This window comes from Anas platyrhynchos, chromosome 21 (genome assembly GCF_047663525.1).
Source record: "Anas platyrhynchos isolate ZD024472 breed Pekin duck chromosome 21, IASCAAS_PekinDuck_T2T, whole genome shotgun sequence".
Lineage (NCBI taxonomy): Eukaryota > Metazoa > Chordata > Aves > Anseriformes > Anatidae > Anas > Anas platyrhynchos.
The window spans coordinates 11,406,377-11,425,173 of NC_092607.1; the positions used below are offsets into that span (position 1 = coordinate 11,406,377).

Consider the following 18,797-nt stretch of genomic DNA (forward strand, 5'->3'; position numbering starts at 1 on the left):
GAATCAGCTGTTTACTGCACCCCAGTGTCAATGAATCCAGTCACAAAGGCATGATGGGAAGTAAAAAAAAAAAAAAAAAAAAAAAAAAAAGTTAACATATTTGAGAATTGCATTTATGGTTATTATCCATACAATAATATTATCCTTACTTATGTCATGATCTTGACATACACTGTCTTGGGATCAATCAGCACTAAAACCAAATACTGTATTTCCATTTAGGAAGCCAGAAATTGCTTCCATTCTATGTTCTGAAGCTCCTGGGCTTTGTCCAGGCTTCAAGATGGTGAAATTTCAGTCCCTTGCTTCTTTGGGACCGCACATTGCACATCTCCCATCTCTGACTGGGCCTGTTTAATATTGGTGGGAAAAATTCTCAGATGGGAAAAAGAGGAAGCATTCATCTGGTTACGGAGTTTGGATTTCTTTTACATATATATATATAGTTTTATTTTTTCCATAAGACAGCTATATATGATCAACTCAGAGGTTTGGAATGTCAGAATAAGCCTGGGGGAGAACTGGTGGGAAGAGAACAGGTCACTCAACAATTTATTATATGGACATCAGTATGACATGCAAAATTTATGCTACTTATTACAGACACTGCATTTAAAGCATGTGGGTGTAAAGACTTAAGACACTCTTTATATAAGGCTTATAAAATAAATAATGCAAAGTTGACTTACATTAATGTTATTTCTGTTAAATAGCTACATTAATTCATATCAAGCTTTACATGCAATGAAATCTTACTAAAAAACACTGTTGGAAGGTGACATGCATTTCTTGTACCCTAGGTTCTCTGCACAGAAGAGGTCTCCACCATCCTTAAAATGCCCACAGCAACTTAAATCATTTAGATAAACAGGAATGATCTTACAAGTAGGATACTGAAATGTGCTTTCAAAGCTGCCCAGAACCCTTAGATGTTATTAAAGTGGACCTGACTGATGATTTTGTGAAATTTTGACAATGCTTTCTAAAAAGTTATTTTACTGCTATCATAAGATTATGTCTGAATGTTATGCAGACAAAAAAAGAGGATTTCTCAGCACGAGTTACTCTTCTGTAAAGGTTATAGTAAACATGTCAATGCCTAATTAAGCAGAAAATTTTATCTGTATTGTGGGGGATGTGCAGCTGTCTGGTACTTCTGTTTTTTCTACTAAATCCATTTAGAAGGACAAAGGATATGGTGGAGAAGGAACCGCTCTATGTATCATCCAAAGTAAAAAAAAAAAAATACCTTCTGGTGAAAAATGGGTTAATAATATTCAAAGAGTTGGTGCTGAAATGGAGAATCAAATTTGCACTGACCCAAAACTGTGTGAATGCTATTTGTTGTCTGTTTTGTCTGATTCCTTCATTGAATTCCCTCCTTATTTTTGTTTTGCTGGGTGTAATATGCTTGGCACTGTGATACATCCTGGCAAGGGGCCAGTGCTGCTACCTACGCTGTGCAGTATCTCTAACACCGCGAGAACCATGTCAGTCCTGCTCATCAGTTCATGCTGCTTGTTTAACAAGGTTACTGCTCGTGACGTGCAGGAGTTTTGCCGCCTCCATGTCCCTCCATTCTCCACATCCCCCTGAAAAACATTTGAGCTTAGAAAGGGATACATGGAAAGCGTTATCTTGTTATCAGGGAAGACATTCAGGGTGGTGAGATAAATATTTTACTCTTAGTATTGTCTTTACTGTCTGATCATCTGTAAATGGGGCTACTAATATTTGCTGTACCCCAACATACTGCTAAAAGACTTACTGGTTTAATATTTAACACAACATTTAATGTTATCTACTTTGCTGAAAGCATCTCCTGAAGTGCATAGCATTCCTCCCAAATATGATCGTTATTTCCTCCTGTTAAGATGGTGTCCAAGTCCTTTGCTCTTAGCCACTACTGCTACCTATACCTCTGGTCATGAAGCTGCCTGGAGTAAGTCAAGCCCAGCTCTAAGCTGTTGGGATCTGCACAGGTCCTAAAACTATGGGAATGGTGTAGGAAAGATGGTTTATGTGGGTTTCTTAGCACAGCACAGAGAGAGCCATTGTTTCCCTCTTTGTATGCTGCAGGTTAATCCAGGAAACAATTGTGGTTCATTTCTTTGGCTTGACCATAAACTCTTGTTAGAAGGGGTCTGATGCATTCCCAGTTCTTCTTAAATGCACGTAGGTTGGAAAATTGAAAGATGAAAAAAATGTGAAAGGCCTCTTCTGTATGTTAACAAAAATGTTTCTAGCTTTTCTGCCCCTCTATTTGGATTTGCTGTAAGAATATAATTTGCACAAGATTACCAAATTCAGCATGTCAAAATAAGCCAGGTTCTCAAAAAGCCATTCATTGGCTTTTCTTAGAAGTTGGGAAGGAATTGGATTTTAAACAAGTAACACTTTTAGGTTCATTTGCCTTGTTCTTTCTGAGCTTTTAACGTTATGATTTAAAGTCTTACTTCACAATTACAGCTAGTAGAGTTTTATTTTATTTTTGCCTTGTTACTTTTAAGGGCAGCTTTAACTGGGGAGTTTTGGAGTTGTGGTTTTACAAAATTACATGACACAAAAAGCTAGGTCTTCAGCATGCAGAGTAAAGTACCCCTGCTGTGCAATCCCAAGGGTTAGCACCACAGTGTTGGCTCCTACCTGAAAGAGCACATTGAATTATCTCCTGCAAAGACCTGTGCTTCTGAAATCAGTGCTTGGTTTTGATGAGTAGCTGTCTGTAACAGTGAATTGTTTCAATAGCTGCTTGCATTGCATGTAACAGCTCTGCAATGGCTGTTAAAAAAATTACTCAAGAATCTTGTGAAAAAAATGTCTGAACCAGTTCTACTGCTCCATCCCTTCTGGGAGTGAATTGTTGGTTGTGATGGGTTGATGGGAATTTATACAGTGACTGCAGTGGAGATGGTTCACCCTTAAGGATCCCCTTTTCTGATTCTTCAGTCTATTTCTACCTAGGTTATTTCCGATAATTTCAAGAGAAGTACTACTGATGTAGGGCCAGGGGGAAAAAAAAAAAAATCCTTAATTAATTTAAAAATTTACAACTCTTATATTATCAAGTTCATTTTAATTAATTACGTAGTTCATTTGTCAAAGAAAATCATTCTGGATTTATTCTATTTTTCCAGTTTTATAGTTAACTTTGGTCTACCTCTGTCACATCCAAATACTCTTCTGTAACTTCCAAGGGTTCTCGCCCTGAAACATATGTACGTGTTTTTATCAAAGCACAATTTGCTTTTATGGCACACAGTACATTATTTTTACAAACAAAAGAGTTCCACTTAAGCCTATTAGTGCTTTCAAATGTTGTATTTTGACATATAAATTATTTGTGTACGTTCTAAAGTGCTTTTTTTAGGTGATCAAATGGCAAAAGATTACTGTACCTAGATGATTCTATGAACCAGGAAGATTATGGCAGTTATTTTTCTTCTATTTCTTGCCAATTCTACCCTTCCTTTCACTGAGGCTAAAAACAATTTGATAGAATTGAAGCTTTTAGAATAAACTTTAAGTTCTTACATATGAATTTTCCAACTGTCCCATTACAGGACAGTTAGAATTATAGTCCCATGACAGGAAAATTATTAACTCAGAATCTCTGGCAGTTATAAAGAATTATGATCATCTGCCAATAAAATGCAGCAACCTTCACAAAAAGAGACATCATTTGGCTTTTTTTCACTTCCAGAAGTAACAAGCAATAAAGTTGTAGATTAAAATGAAGTCCAGTAAAGAAAACACAGTGAAACTAGAAATCTTGAACTGTAGCATTCTCCTTTAGCAAGTTATTTCATATATTGACATTACATTTCAGGTTATGTCCAAGAGGAAGATTTAAAGGAAGAAGAAGATATAAAGGAGGAGGAAGAAGATGATGATGACAACAATTCAACTGCTCACCTCCAGGGCAGCAATGACACTGGCACGGATGAGGAACATGATGTGGGTCCTGAGCAGAAAGGGAACTTTAGTTACCAGAATTCCCCTGTCAGTCATATATCTAACCAGGATGCAGAAAATGAATCACTACTAAGTGATGGTAGTGACCACGTGACAGATATTAAAAGCATTTGCTCTAGAGAGCCACAGGATCCAAAAACCAGCACCCATCCCAAAGCCCAGAATGAAGCACACAATTGCATGGATAAAATGACAGCGGTCTATGCCAACATACTGTCAGACTCTTATTGGACAGGCTTAGGGCTGGGTTTCAAGTTGTCTAACTCTGAAAAGAGGAGTTGTGACAACAGAAATGGAGGGAACAAAGCTGATTTTGATTGGCACCAAGACGCACTGTCAAAAAGCTTACAACAGAATTTACCTTCCAGACCTGTCTCGAAACCCAACCTGTTCAGCTCCGTCCAGCTCTACAGGCAGAGCAGCAAAATGTGTGGAACTGTTTTCACAGGCGCCAGCAGGTTTCGGTGCCGGCAGTGCAGTGCTGCCTATGACACGCTGGTCGAACTAACAGTTCATATGAATGAAACAGGTCACTATCAAGATGACAACCACAAAAAGGACAAGCACAGACCTACCAGCTACTCAAAGCCTCGAAAAAGGGCTTTCCAGGACATGGACAAGGAAGATGCACAAAAAGTTCTGAAGTGTATGTTCTGTGGTGACTCCTTCGATTCCCTTCAAGATCTGAGCGTTCATATGATAAAAACAAAACATTACCAAAAAGTGCCTTTGAAGGAGCCGGTACCAACCATTTCTTCAAAAATGGTCACTCCAGCAAAGAAACGTGTGTTTGATGTTAACAGGCCTTGTTCCCCCGATTCCACAACGGGGTCTTTCTCAGATTCTTTTTCTCCGCAGAAGAACGCGAACCTGCAGTTGTCATCTAACAACCGCTATGGCTACCAGAATGGCGCCAGCTATACTTGGCAGTTTGAGGCCTGTAAATCCCAGATTTTGAAGTGTATGGAGTGTGGAAGCTCCCATGACACCTTGCAGCAGCTCACGACCCACATGATGGTTACTGGCCATTTCTTGAAAGTCACAAGTTCAGCTTCAAAGAAAGGAAAGCAACTTGTTCTGGATCCTCTAGCTGTGGAAAAAATGCAATCACTGTCTGAAGCACCAGCCAATGACAGCCCGGTTTCAAAATCAAACAGTAAATCATCTGCAGAATGCATAGCTCCCACTTCTGAAATAAAAAAAGAAAGTAAAAAAGATAAAACTGATGATGCAAACAAAGATGAGAAAGCAGTGAAAACTGAAGAGTATGAAGACACCCTTCAGAAACCACTGGATCCCACAATGAAATACCAGTACCTCAGAGAAGAAGATTTAGAAGATGGTTCAAAGGGTGGTGGGGACATTTTAAAGTCTTTGGAGAACACTGTCACAACAGCCATCAATAAAGCTCAGAATGGAGCACCCAGCTGGAGCGCATACCCCAGCATCCACGCAGCTTATCAGCTCTCAGAGGGAGCTAAGCCATCTTTGCCTGTGGGTTCCCAAGTACTGCAAATCAGGCCAACCATCACCAATAAGTTGAGGCCCATAGCTCCAAAGTGGAAGGTCATGCCTCTGGTCCCTATATCAGCAAATGTGGCCCAGTGCACTCAAGTGAAGAAAGAAACTGATGACAAGGAGGAAGTACAAAAGGACTATGCTAAAGATAGCATCCAAGCTGAGCCTGCCTCACTCAGTCAGAGTGAAAGAGAACCTCCCCTCAAATCTGAAGTCTCTGTGGAGCCAAAAAAGACGGAACCATGCCCCTTGAAAGAAGAAGACAAAATTAAAGAGGACAGTGGAAAAGAAAAACCAGTCCTCAAGGAACCAACAGCAGCTTCTCTTAGCAATGGTTGTGCTGCTGCCAACCATTCATCTGAGCTGCCTTGTGTCAACCCTCTCAGTGCCCTGCAGTCAGTACTAAATAATCACTTGGGCAAAGCCACAGAGCCTTTACGGCCTCAATCCAACTCCAGTCCCAGCTCTAGCACAATTTCTATGTTCCACAAATCTAATCTAAATATGATGGAGAAGCCAGTGTTATCTCCTACTCCAACCCCACCAAAGCCTGCAAGTGTGTCCAGGCACTATTTGTTTGAAAACAATGATCAGCCTATTGACCTGACCAAATCTAAAGGCAAGAAAGCTGAGTCAGCTCAAGCACAATCCTGTACTTCTCCACCTCAAAAACATGCTCTGTCTGACATTGCTGACATGGTCAAAGTTCTTCCCAAAGCTACTACACCAAAACCTGCTGCATCTTCAAGGATCCCATCTATGAAATTGGAAATAGATGTCCGACGCTTTGAGGATGTCTCAACAGAAGTCTCCACTCTGCATAAAAGGAAGGGCAGACAGTCAAACTGGAACCCTCAGCATCTCCTCATTTTGCAGGCTCAATTTGCTTCCAGCCTCTTCCAGACATCCGAAGGTAAATATTTATTATCAGATCTAGGCCCACAGGAGCGTATGCAGATTTCAAAATTTACCGGACTGTCAATGACCACCATCAGCCATTGGTTGGCAAACGTCAAGTACCAACTTAGGAAAACCGGAGGAACAAAGTTTTTGAAAAACATGGACAAAGGGCATCCAGTCTTTTATTGCAGCGACTGTGCATCTCAATTTCGAACCCCATCTACTTACATTAGCCACTTAGAATCTCATCTAGGTTTCCAAATGAAAGACATGAACAGGCTGGCTGTGGAGCAGCAAACCAAGGTAGAGCAAGAAATCTCCAGAGTTTCAGTTCAAAGATCTCCTGAAACAATAGCTGGAGAAGAGGACACAGACTCTAAGTTCAAATGTAAGTTGTGCTGTCGGACATTTGCGAGCAAACATGCAGTAAAACTTCATCTAAGCAAAACACACAGCAAGTCACCAGAACACCATTCACAATTTGTAGCAGAAGTGGATGAAGAATAACTCTTAAGGTATGCATGCTCTATAGTGAGTTTTGATTTCATCCTTGTGAGGAGGCCTCTTAAAACATTCGTACTTTATGAAATGTAGGAAAACACTATAAAATGCATAATGTACTGCTGCTTCATTAATCTGATTGCATGTACACATTCATTTTATAATGTTTTCAGGAAGAGAGCTTGATAAATGCAGAACTACATTGCCCCATACAGAAAAGTTGCTTCTTATTTTCAAAATAGCTGTTTTCCCAGTTCTCACTCTCTTTCTGTTTCTAAGAATTAATAGTTTTCACATCCTATGCACTTCAATGTGGAATGCAACAACTAGATGCTACTCTTTTACGATGAGAATGGAAAAAAAAAAAAAAAAAAGCGCACTGAAAACCAAAAGATTACAACCTTCAGTGCTAACACACCTGTAAATCTGATTTTGATGGGGGAAAAGAAGACAATTCAAATGTCAAATTAGCAAAATAATAAATAGTCCAAGTTCCTCACACACTCAAACCCAACCTGAAGAATCTACTAATAATTGAAAAGTTTATGTCCAGAAGTTTGGTTATTCTTTCAATAATATTTGGATATTCAGTTTTGTAAAATATTTTAATATTTTACACTTACTTAAACATTTACTATTGTGAGTGGCCTTTTTTGTAACATCAGTTTAACCTTCCTCTCCATCATGTCTCTGCTCGTTCCTTTTTTAATCCTGAAGATGTGTGATTATATTTTGTTTCATGTTGGTGGGCATGTCAATCCAGGAACATCACTGACTTCAGTGCAAGATTTCGTATAACCTGGGAGGGAGGGGGTTGATGCTTAATTGAGGAAACTGCTAGATTTTTTTACAAGGTTAATATTTCAAAGACCTGTTAATAGGATACTTATACATTACTGTTGGTATTTTTTATTTTATTTTTTTGCTGAAAGATGCACCAAACGAAGTACTGCCACAATCAATGTTTATAATATGTAATGTAATATTCAGATTACACACAATTTTTGCGTTTTTAATTTTGCTTGATTCACAAACTTGAATCTTCTTGATTTAAATAAATATGCAGACATCAACTAAAAGTCCAAATAGAAGTTTTCTGTTCTAACACGTTTATTTCCAGCAAGGCTCTGTTAGTCATTCCCAGCAATTTCACCAGCAAACTCAGGCACTGCTTCTGTTTGCAGAATAATCATGTGCAGATTCAGATTTTCTCCAACATGTTCATTACTTAGATAACATTTGGAAAATGAATTCATCAGACAGTCAAAATTAAAGATGTGTTGTGAATTGTCACTTACGCCAGCTGCTATTGTGGCTATTCTCTGGCTAATTGAGGGTGCAAGCACTTTGAGGATGAATACCCGTTTGTGTGAAGATTTCACATTTGTTTGCTGCAAATATTCAGGAGGCTTTAAAAAACACTTTCGGTGTACAAAGCCAGCACAAGGACTATGCATCACTTAAGCTTCGATAAAAAGACTACTTTTGAATAATTTAAACCACTAATCAAAGGGTTACTTTGGGATGGGTAATATAAGCTATTACTATAGAGTATAACGTCAGTATTCAAGTGCAGTAAGGTTTAAGTTTTGCATACATCATGTATGTACTGTCTGTCTATGACTGGATTTATTCCTTCTGCGTATTTTAGCCAGAAAAATACAGTTCAACTCAAAGGGAGTTTATTTTCTCAATAATGCTAATATCCTTAAATGTCCATTTTGGCATTTTTAACCCAACATTAGAATCTAGTACAAAAACAGAAAATAAATGTTCCTTGTTTGTCTGATAATAACTGATTTTCTGCCTAACCATTCTATAACCCTTCAAAATCAATATACCTGCCAAAATATCAGAAAATTGCAAGAGATTGGTTGGGAAAAATGTACCATATTTCATTTCCTTCCTCACCAGTTAACGATTATTAAGACTTTGACATTCATAGTTTTCACACAAGAGATATCAGAGCAAACCAATAATTTGGGTACTATCAAACAAAAGCTATCTGCCAAACATATTAATAAAACAGCTATTTTGGCATATTCATGGCTTAATACCTGACAAATGTTTCAGATTTGGTCTTAAAAGCACCATGTTATTATGAAGAGGCAAACCAAACACCCACCTTTATAAACATGTTACTATTCCTCAGGATTTGGGGAAGAAGTACAAAGAAAAAAAAATCTCAGAGGGAAAAAAATGGTTTCTGCATTGTAATAACCTCCACAGACACATCACGGGTATTATTCAGGTGATATGTGACTACATAAATAAGGTACTGTCCTTCCTGCCTTTGGGTACCCAGAAATTGCTGTCCTTTTAATACTCATCCATTTCTAATTTATATCAAGATGCAGGTTGTATCTTACCTTTGAAAAAATATATTTAAATTGCAATGACAGAGTGATAGCACTGTTATCTGGAACTATAATTTTAGTTGGTATGCATGATAGCACAAATTGTATGAAATGATGGGGTATTTTGGATAGCATTGTAAAGATTTTATTACAGTTTTGGAGCTGTAAGCCTACCTAAGTTCTGACTATGTTAAAAGTGTGGAGGCCAGAGTTTATTCATATGGTTTCTTCCTGAGATCTACAAGGAGACTAAATCAAATAACAGAGATTTTCAGGGTTTACTTATTCATACCATGTATTTTAGGATTCAGTATGCATTTGAATAAAAACATAGAGAAGAGCACAGTATTTAGAAACAAGAAATATAAAGCATACTGAAATTCTTAAAATGTACACATGCATCTGCATTCACTTCTAGGCAATACTGTAGTGGAATAGAAATAAAAGTAGAGAAAATATATGGAAATAAATGGAAATAAAACAGTGGAAAGTGTACTCAGTAGAGAAATACTTTAACTACTTTATATATTTTAATGAAATATACTATTAAAAGTTATTTTAAAATGTTGACTATCATTAAAATATGAATGAATAATCGGTGATAGTACTGTAGAAAAATGTGTTATGTATATGGTTTTATTTCTAAGACCTCTGTGAGCCTGTTTATAAGAAATTCACTATAAATTCTTCTTAAATGTAAAGACATACATGTCTGTTTTATATTCATCTTTGGTGTTTTCTTGAATTCCTTTAACTGATATGGGCTTAGTAATATAATGTAAAATCATGTGTAATATGCAACAATCAGATGTCTCTATTCTCATTCATTTAACCTGCTACAAAACTGTTTTTATTGCTATTCTTCAAAGACAACCCATGAACATTAGGGAGCATGGCTTTAATCAGATTTAATTTGTTTGTTGACTAAGACCTTTGAAGAGCATTTATTTTTTTTATTATTTTTTTTTTATTTAAACTAGAATTTTTAACTTGATCCAAGAAGAAAAGACAATGCAAAATTTTATTTCTCACTTTAAATTCAGGTGATAGGGTTGGCTAGAAACTGGTCAGTAACCGAGGCTCTCTCTGTTCTTATCTATGACTTTTTATAGAAATAAGTCTCCATAGAGTTAAATTTACCAACTTGATTGGAGAGATTTCTTTTTAAAAGACCCTGATAAGTAAACAAACAGCTACCTGAAATGAACTAATTTGAAAGTAAGGCTGCTGCAAAACAAAAAAATGAGTCATAATGATAAACAGTTTTTCTCTCTGTTTCCTCCTTTGTCTTTTTTTAACCATCAAGTTTAAAGCTTCTACAGTGCTTTTTTTTCTACTTTATAGGAGACAACTGACATTCTGTGGTAAATGGAAGAAAGAGCAGAGCAGAACTGAAAATCCTCTAATGCACTGACACTAACTTGCCCTCTATTGTTGAAAATGAGCAGGCAATCATGATTGTTCATCAAATGGCTCCTAATGCAGTTAAAGCATTCAGCTATAATTTCTCCTTGCATTTATAATTACTGTCATAGACTGCACACCTCAGTGAGCAGATTAAAGCTATAAACTATTTAGCCGTAGCTTTAAGATGAGGAACTTGATTTGTCTGGCAGCAGTTATTTGTTAGAGAGCTTGACACTTCACATAAAAATGACTCAACTTGATGAAGAACAATGCAGTTTAAGCAATGCAGTGATTTTAAATCAGTCATTATACCACGCCCTGTAAGAATTGCAAAGCAATTTGTTAAATGATATATAGGACACGTAGATAACTGTATGTGTTAAGTATACCAAAATAGAAGATTTTTTTTGTCTGTGGATTTTATTTTCTCATCTCCTCTGAAACAGTAGGAGCTGCTCTGAACATCACATTCTGCTATTAGCCAATATTGGTGGTACACAGGCAAGGCCAATTGCATGAATTAGTTGTCCAAAACTGTATTTTAGAGAATTTAGCTTGCTCTTCATGTTTCACTTCTTCTTAGCAGCAAACATTAAAAACTGAGACCCTCTTAGAAGAATCAAACATGCTGGGACTGCAGTTATGTCCACCATGACATTGTAAGCAGAATTTACCAACGAAACTGCTCAAGGGTTCTGCTCACCTTGTCATCAGCCAGAAAGAGAGGGTTCACCACAAAGAAAGCCTTGATTACCTGGTTTGAACGGGACTTTTCTAACACCCTACTTGACAATGGAAAAAAATATATATATATTCTGCATGGACATCTCATTTTAAAACAGACTTTTGTTGGGATAAAGTGGGTAAAATTGCTGAGCACCAGAAAAGGGAAATGACGAGGCAGTACACTAGGAAAAGGAATAAGTTGGCCTTTCCTCTGTGGTGGAGGAGAGATGCAGAGCCCGTCCTCAGATCCCTACCTCCAAGTGATCACTCCTCCCTCAAAATAGTTGTGTTCCAGTGAAGCCTCAGTCCCCTCATCCTTTGAAATTTCTCATCTTTTGAAATTTCTCACTGTTTCCCCAAAACACTAGATCACAACATTTTCAATTTAACATTTTCAAACCTTCAAACTTTGCCTGGATAAAGTTTCTTCAGTCTAGCACTAGCCCTTGCAAAACCTGTAATAGTGTGTTCTTGGCTTCCCTGAGAGCAGGGTCAGGCCAGATCAGAGGACATCAGCACAGATATATCAGTGCAGATTTACTTGCTTTTTAGGAATACTACAGGTTACCATTAAGATCAGTATTATTTAACATTGCATTAGGTCAACCGATACTGTTTCTAGGCTCTGTATGAGCATACTGCAAATGACAGTTCCTGCCCCCAAATGGCAGGAATTCTTCAATTCACAAAGAAAAAGCAACTTTTAAGCATTTTGACCAGACCTTAACTAACCTTGAATAGCACCTACCTCTTCAAGTATTCACTATTCATAAGGATATCAAAATCATACCTTCTCCTTGCTGCATCTGATATTATTAAATGCTACAGCCTTCATAATCTATAGCAGAACATTTTTACCCAGTGAAATTTCAAAGGGAGAGTATTTGAGTCTTATACATTTTACACTTCAGCAACCAAGTAGCAAAGATCAATAACAAAAGGAAAAGACATGAGCAGCATCCAGCCCTCAAAAGCACCTTTCAATAAAAATAATGCAATTTAGCAGGATGATCACCCTGTGCAAATATGATGGAGCACAGATGGAAAATGAGGAAAATTATAGATATGACTTCATGGGAGGAGGAAAGGAGGAAGAGATTTTTCACTATTTATTGGGATAATGAGCAGATAATTCATGATTATTAAGCTGTAGTCTTCAGGCCTTATTCTTTCTCTCCTGGGTTCAGAGCTGGGTCTGTTTGCGCATCTAGGCAGGGTCCATTGATGGGAAAGGTCTGGCCTTTGCACTAGTTTTTGTACAGCAATGAAGTCATGCAGGATTTACACCAGCACAGATGCCACTCAGGACCCTTTCTGCAAGAAGAGAAATGAGGTAGAAGAAGCCATGCACAGCACAGAGCTTATTTCTTAACTGTGACGGTGTTTTTCAACTCGCCTTCGAGAAAGGGGCAGCAGATCCTGGGTTTCCAGTCTGTGATAAGGGCTCTAACATCAAGTCACTGCACCAGGTAGCAAAACCACGGCTCCTGGAGAACTGAGGGGACTGAGACTCCACCCTGCCACCTTCCCTGGTCTGAAGGTTTGTGCATCCTGAGAGCATGAATTGACTGATCCCTGGAAGGTGGGAGATGGCAGGAAAGGTTCCCTATGCTCAGTTCTACAAGAGGGGTCCTGCTTTGGGGCACAGCATTGGTTCTATTGGTTCTGGACACATGGGAAGGATGAGAGGCACAGCAGAGACCAAGAGGGGGGCAGAAACAGAGGGTATGGTGGCAGCTTGCTGGGGTGGAGGAAAGGAGGGAGATGGGGGGAAGAGGGGACTTGTTCCTTGTAGGAAATTTACACATTCCCTTTATTAAAACAAAACAATTCCTCCTCCCCTCCAAAATCCCTCCCTGGCAGCACTCAGCACCAGCTCTTTTGCCAGGGGTCAGCACATGCAGGAGTGGGGGAGGGAAGGATGGGGGAGTGGAGGAGGTTGTCATGTCTAATGAATACCCTGAATGTATCGAGATATATATTTTTTTCATTTCAGAAAAGGTTCCATTAAGAGGGAGACAGCCCTAACATGTGCTTTGGCCCCTCATCAGATTTATGAGTATTTGCTCTGCTCTTTAATAGGAAACTCTGCAGCAACTGCCACCTTGCCTGCTCTCCCTGAGATACACAGTGGCTTCTCGGGGAAATGCACTTCATTATTAATGTGAATTTGTACGTTTTTATGACACTGCTTGGGGGAAGGGGCAGGCAGAGATTTCCTGGTGATATATGCTCATTTCTAACCATTTATTGTCCTAGACAATCGAAGAACAATGATAAACATTGTTATAGAGAGTGGAGGGTGCCAAAATGACATTTTTGAAGGGAAAGGAGAGGTGGCTGGAGTGGTTTTCATGTGGTTGCTCCCTCCACTCCACCTCCTCGAGCAACTGTGTCAGATCAAGCGACGGAGTGCGCTGGCAGCTGCTGCCTTCCCTCGCCTGCTCAGCCCAGCAAAGACCATTTGCTCAGTGCTTTGCTACAGCAGAGTGGGTACAGAGGAGTTTGTCCTTTGGGAAGCCTGTACTGCGGAGGATCACAAGCCTCAGAGTGAATGAGATGTTCAGAATCCCCATGACCCCTTACCCCAGCAGTTTCTTTCTGATTTATTATTGAGCGACCTGGCATTGAAACCCTGTGCATGCAGTAGCAGCTGCAAGGCATCAAATCAGGCCAGGAAGAGAAAGGCGAGGATGTGGTTTGCCAGAGCATTCTCAGCATCCTCTGGTTTCCCTTTCTCCTGCCAGGCCCATCTGCGATTCACACAGCCACCCAAGAGCTCCAGGAGGGGATGAAAACGGTGGGTTCGGGATGCACTGGAGAACCAAAACATTTCAGCCCTCAAGCTCACCCGAAAAAAAAGAGATCAGTAAGGCCATGACCTCCATGTGATCCTACTTCTCCTGCCTTTCCCAGCAGTTATCTGCACAGTCTGGTGAAGGCCAAGGTCAGGTTCTGCTGCTTGTGCCGTGCAGTCCCTCAGGCTCCAAAAGCTGAGGTGCTGGAGGGAGCCTCCCCCTTCCCCAGCGGCACAGCCTCTCCCTGCACCAGTAGCAGCCTGAGCTTCTGTGCCATCGAGCTCATAGCCTTCAGCTGTAAGTGAAGAACTGCCTTCGCTTGGTGCTCACGTTCTATTCCCTAGCCCTAAGCATGCACAGTCCTTTCTATCAGGAGGCGTGTAACAACTGAACACTGCTAAGACTTTCGTTATGACATTTTGTTTCCTCTCTTAAAGCTGAATAGGAGTGAGGGAGAACATCAGAATAGCTATAGAGGGCTGGGTCAAAGGCTCACCCTTTTCCATCCATAAAGGATTCTCCCAGCCTCCAGTTTTGCAGTTCAGGGACTTCTTTGGCCAGAGGAGATTTTGCTCCCCTGCTTCCAGAGCTGCAGAGCACGTGAGATCTTCTTGATCACTGCAGAAACTTGGGCACAACTCTGAGGCCTCTTGGGGTGAGCTCTGGAGGTGCCCCCTTGTAAAGCAGGAAGCAGGGGACGTACAAACCAGCCCTTGGCAGACAGAGTGGTGCTGAGTCTGTGTGGTTGTTCTTTGCACCTAGCTAAGCACAGGCAAGGAAGAAATCACACCTAGACTTTAGAAGTGGCATCAGGCCCCCAGATCTAAGGGGGCCCTTCTTTTCTCCATTTTGCTTTCCATGAGAATTTCCCATGATGGGATAAAACCACCACCCTCAATCAGCAAGCTGGGGATCAGATTTCTCTCTCAGCTGTACACAGAGGAGGACTTCCAGTCTCACTGCAGGCTTCATATTAGCATGGACCAGTAATTCAGAGGAGGCAAAACTGCTTGTTCTATTGCTCATGGATAATGTTACTGAGACCCCTTCTGGGTTTGTGCTCAGCTTTTCTAAACCTCCAAAATACTAAGTACACAGACAAAAGTGTTTTCCCCTTCTCCTGTAATAGAACTGTTCAAATCCAAAATGTGAAATTGTTGTTTTCATGTGGTCATTTAATGAAAACTCCCAAACACTCCCTATTTCTAAAGACCCCCAAGTTTATACCAAAAACCACATCGATTACCTGAAATTATGTATCTTGATATGTACAACCAATATCCCAGTGTAGCGCACAGCTGCCAGCAGATACCTCCATCACATATCTCCATCTCTCCATTTCTCTCCCTTGTTTCGAGCCAAGGTTTAGAAGCAGCTGCCTGCCCAGTGCCCTGTCTTTGCCCTCTCCAAGCAATCTCTGTGCAGTCACCTCCTAGCCACACGCCGCACCACTGCTCCAAATACAACAGTGGCTGCACAATGCCAACTGGATTTCTGAGGTCAAGTCAAGCCACTGGCACTGATTCCTATAGGGACTGAGTCCTCATGGCCACCAACTTACTTTACAGGGCCATTAAGAAGATTGATGTTGCCTTTTACCCACCTATTGATCTACATCCCAAGGGACATCCCAGAAGAAGTGTTCCTCTGGGATATAACAGTGCTATGGCCAGTTTTTGCCACTTTCATGTAAACTGGACATGCTGCTCTTCCATTGGAGAAGGGCAAAGCTTAATACTTTCTTTATGCTCACTCAGCTCAGTGGCAAATGGCTGCATGGATTCAGTCCTCAGCGAATCTCGCCCCTAGAGTAGGCATACACAGACAGATAGGCTGTGGGTGGGCTTCCAGTTCAGTAATTCACTTCCCTTCATAATCCTATGGAGCCCTAATCTGTTGGCCTTGGTTTTTTATGATGCAAGACCCAGGTTTGTCATGCAGGGAGAAGAGGATGGGGGATGTAATTCTGTTTATTTGATCAATGTTTTTTTAAAACATTGTCTGTGCTCCTAGGAATTATGTGTCCTTCTTCTATAAATCACAAACGCATAAAAAAAATAATTCTCAGTATTTTTCCAAAGAGATTAGTGTGAAAGTTCCTATACTCATATTTCATGTCTTTAAAAAAATATCAACAAAAGTGATAAGTATAGCCAAAAAGAGTGTAAAAGCACACCCTGTCATTTGTTTTCCATGTGCCATATGTTTTCTGAATCCTGCACCTCCCACATATTGCATGCAATAATGTGGGGTGCACACATTACTCAGGATTATTTAGTTAAGCCCTGCCTATATGAGGGAATTAACTTAGATAAAGTCAAGCCACTGTGCTTTGTTTTGGTTTTTCCTTATTCTGGATTCATAGAGTAGAAAATTAAAGATCCCACTGTGCCAGGCTTCATGTCATTTGGTTTTAATTTAATTCATCTCTTCGATTCTCCCTGTTTCTCCTTCTCTTTGAGTATCATCAGTAGGTGGTCCAAGCATCAACCAGAAGATTTACTGGCAAGACTAAATGTATGAATGCTATGAACACATTGTTTTTCCGATATGATTTAATGACCTTTTTGGCATTCCCATGGCTGTTGAAATCTTCCACAATAATTCCCTTTGGCAGCTGAAGCTCCTGTTGATCAAGTGAAAGCTGATGCAAATGTCAAATGTCAATAAATTTGTAATCCATAAATGTAATATTGGAGCTGGAGTGAGACAGGGTTAAACAGAGTGCAGCAGGAGACACCTAAGAGATGAGCTACATCTTATTACTGTGAACAAAAAAATAAAGAAGGGAATGCTACCTCCAAAAACTCTTCATAGACAAGCTCTTCTCCTTCTCCTCTCTCCCTCACTTCCCTCCATGTTTTCTGAGTTGCTGGGCTTTGACAAAAGAGGGCTTTTATGGCATGCATTTGGCAGAGTGAGTCTGATGATGCAGGTTCTGTCCCTTGATCTGTTTTTGACTCATTGTGCAAGGCTAGGATTTAACTTCTCTATATTTCTAAAGGAGCTCTTTACCAGTTCAGAGGTTTCAGAGGCTTCAGAGGCTTCAGAGTTTGATCCTGGAAATGATTAGTTATGCAAGATATTCCAGTAAATTAACAAGACCACTTATATAACTTAGGTGTTGCAGGAATGAGTCATGACTCATTTATAGTTTTAAGATGCTTGGGAAGGGCGAGCCATGTACGAAGCCTGATTTTATATACAATAAAGACATAAGAACAATCACATAATTTCCCAAGAGATTTTCTTAAGGGCCCTCCACTTTGACCTTTGGCTCTGAAAAGCTCCAGTTTGTTTGACATTGAAAAAAAGCAAATGTGTGAATGCAGTGCCATGAGCATTTGCACTTTGAACACGCTGGGGCTGAGCACAGCTGAACTGGAAAAGACCGCAACAGCTAATGTACTGGGAAAATATAAGAGGCATCTACTTAATAACTCAACTAATTCCTTTAGCTCACCTTGTAGAGATTTAACCTTTGAATGAGAGAGTCCCTAGTTCAAAATCCTGTGTCTCCTCTGTCCTCATGTTAATTTTTAAATTATATATCATTGTTGAGAGGCCCTTGTGTTGAGCATTACAGGCTATTTTTCATGTCTAAACTGGGGAATTATAACTGAACATTAGCTACTGGCTATAAATCACATAGAACAAAGTGGCATCTGCATCTACTCAGTAATAAGAGTGGGAGAAATGTAACTTACTTAAATTGAGACAGGAAAGAGGACACAAGCGCAGTAGCAGAGATAATTGTGACTTGGGAAAACTAATGGTTCTTCCAGCCGTGTGCTGAGGACTCCTGTTTTCTGGAGCTCTCTACAACCGGCGTTATAAGTGCATGGTCACAGCAGGATCTCAGTCAATTTGAAGGGGAAACACAGAGCTGGAAGATACGCCCCATACCCCTGCGATGCACCTAGCATGCTGCCGGTCACCCCAGGGCAGGAATGAGGTAGGGGAGAGCTATTTCAGAGCCTGGAAGCAGCCCTCCTTTCCTCTCCGCATTCCCGTCCTCCAGCAGGAAACATGAGTGAGCAGTGACCACAGCTCACTCTCCCTGGGATGTTTTTATTTCTAACTGGAACTAAAGCCCAGGTAAGGCGAAGGCAGCACAAGGCTGTTAACAGAGCAATCATCAAGGCTGCGGGGTTCAGGCTGACCTGCTCAGCTCACTGGCAGGAAACACTGCTGCTGCTCTACCTTGCTGAGCAGCTCACTGATGGTACAGAGCTATCTTAAAAGAAAACAAAATGAGCCCAAGCTTCTAACCGAGCATGGCCTGCTCCTTGCATTTATCTCTGCTGGCATTTCTTTTAGTTAGTTAGTTACTTGTTCCCAAACTTTTAAGAAAGCTTCCACAGTCTCTTGTGTTTTCAGTTTGTTAAGCAAAAGCTGCCTGCATCACTGGAAAATTGTCATTCTCTTTTTAAGAGAGAGATCATCTTTAATTCTGTGTGGCACCTTGCATAGTGCAGTTTTCTGTTTGCCACTGGTTTGGGACCCTAATACATCAATAGATTTAAAAAAAAAAAAGGCTTATGTGTTTCAACCTAACATGCCAGAGGTCTCCCAGGACATTTGTTGCTGCCTACTTTTCATAGATTTTCAGTTC

General features: G+C 40.1%; 1 protein-coding gene across 5 annotated transcripts in view; it reads left to right on the top strand.

Annotated features, from left to right (window-relative positions):
- TSHZ2 (teashirt zinc finger homeobox 2) overlaps nucleotides 1-18,797 on the top strand; it is a 230,466-nt gene that overhangs the window by 134,985 nt on the left and 76,684 nt on the right. For 3 of the 5 annotated variants that reach the window (XM_038166381.2, XM_027473143.3, XM_013105558.5), the window contains one exon: nucleotides 3,830-6,908. In XM_038166381.2, the coding sequence (XP_038022309.1) occupies nucleotides 3,830-6,900 (3,071 nt within the window). In that variant the 3' untranslated portion in view covers nucleotides 6,901-6,908. Of the gene's footprint in view, nucleotides 1-3,829; nucleotides 6,909-10,595; nucleotides 13,136-18,797 lie in introns of those variants that run through there. The other 2 variants (XM_038166382.2, XM_072026555.1) reach the window with 2 other exon arrangements.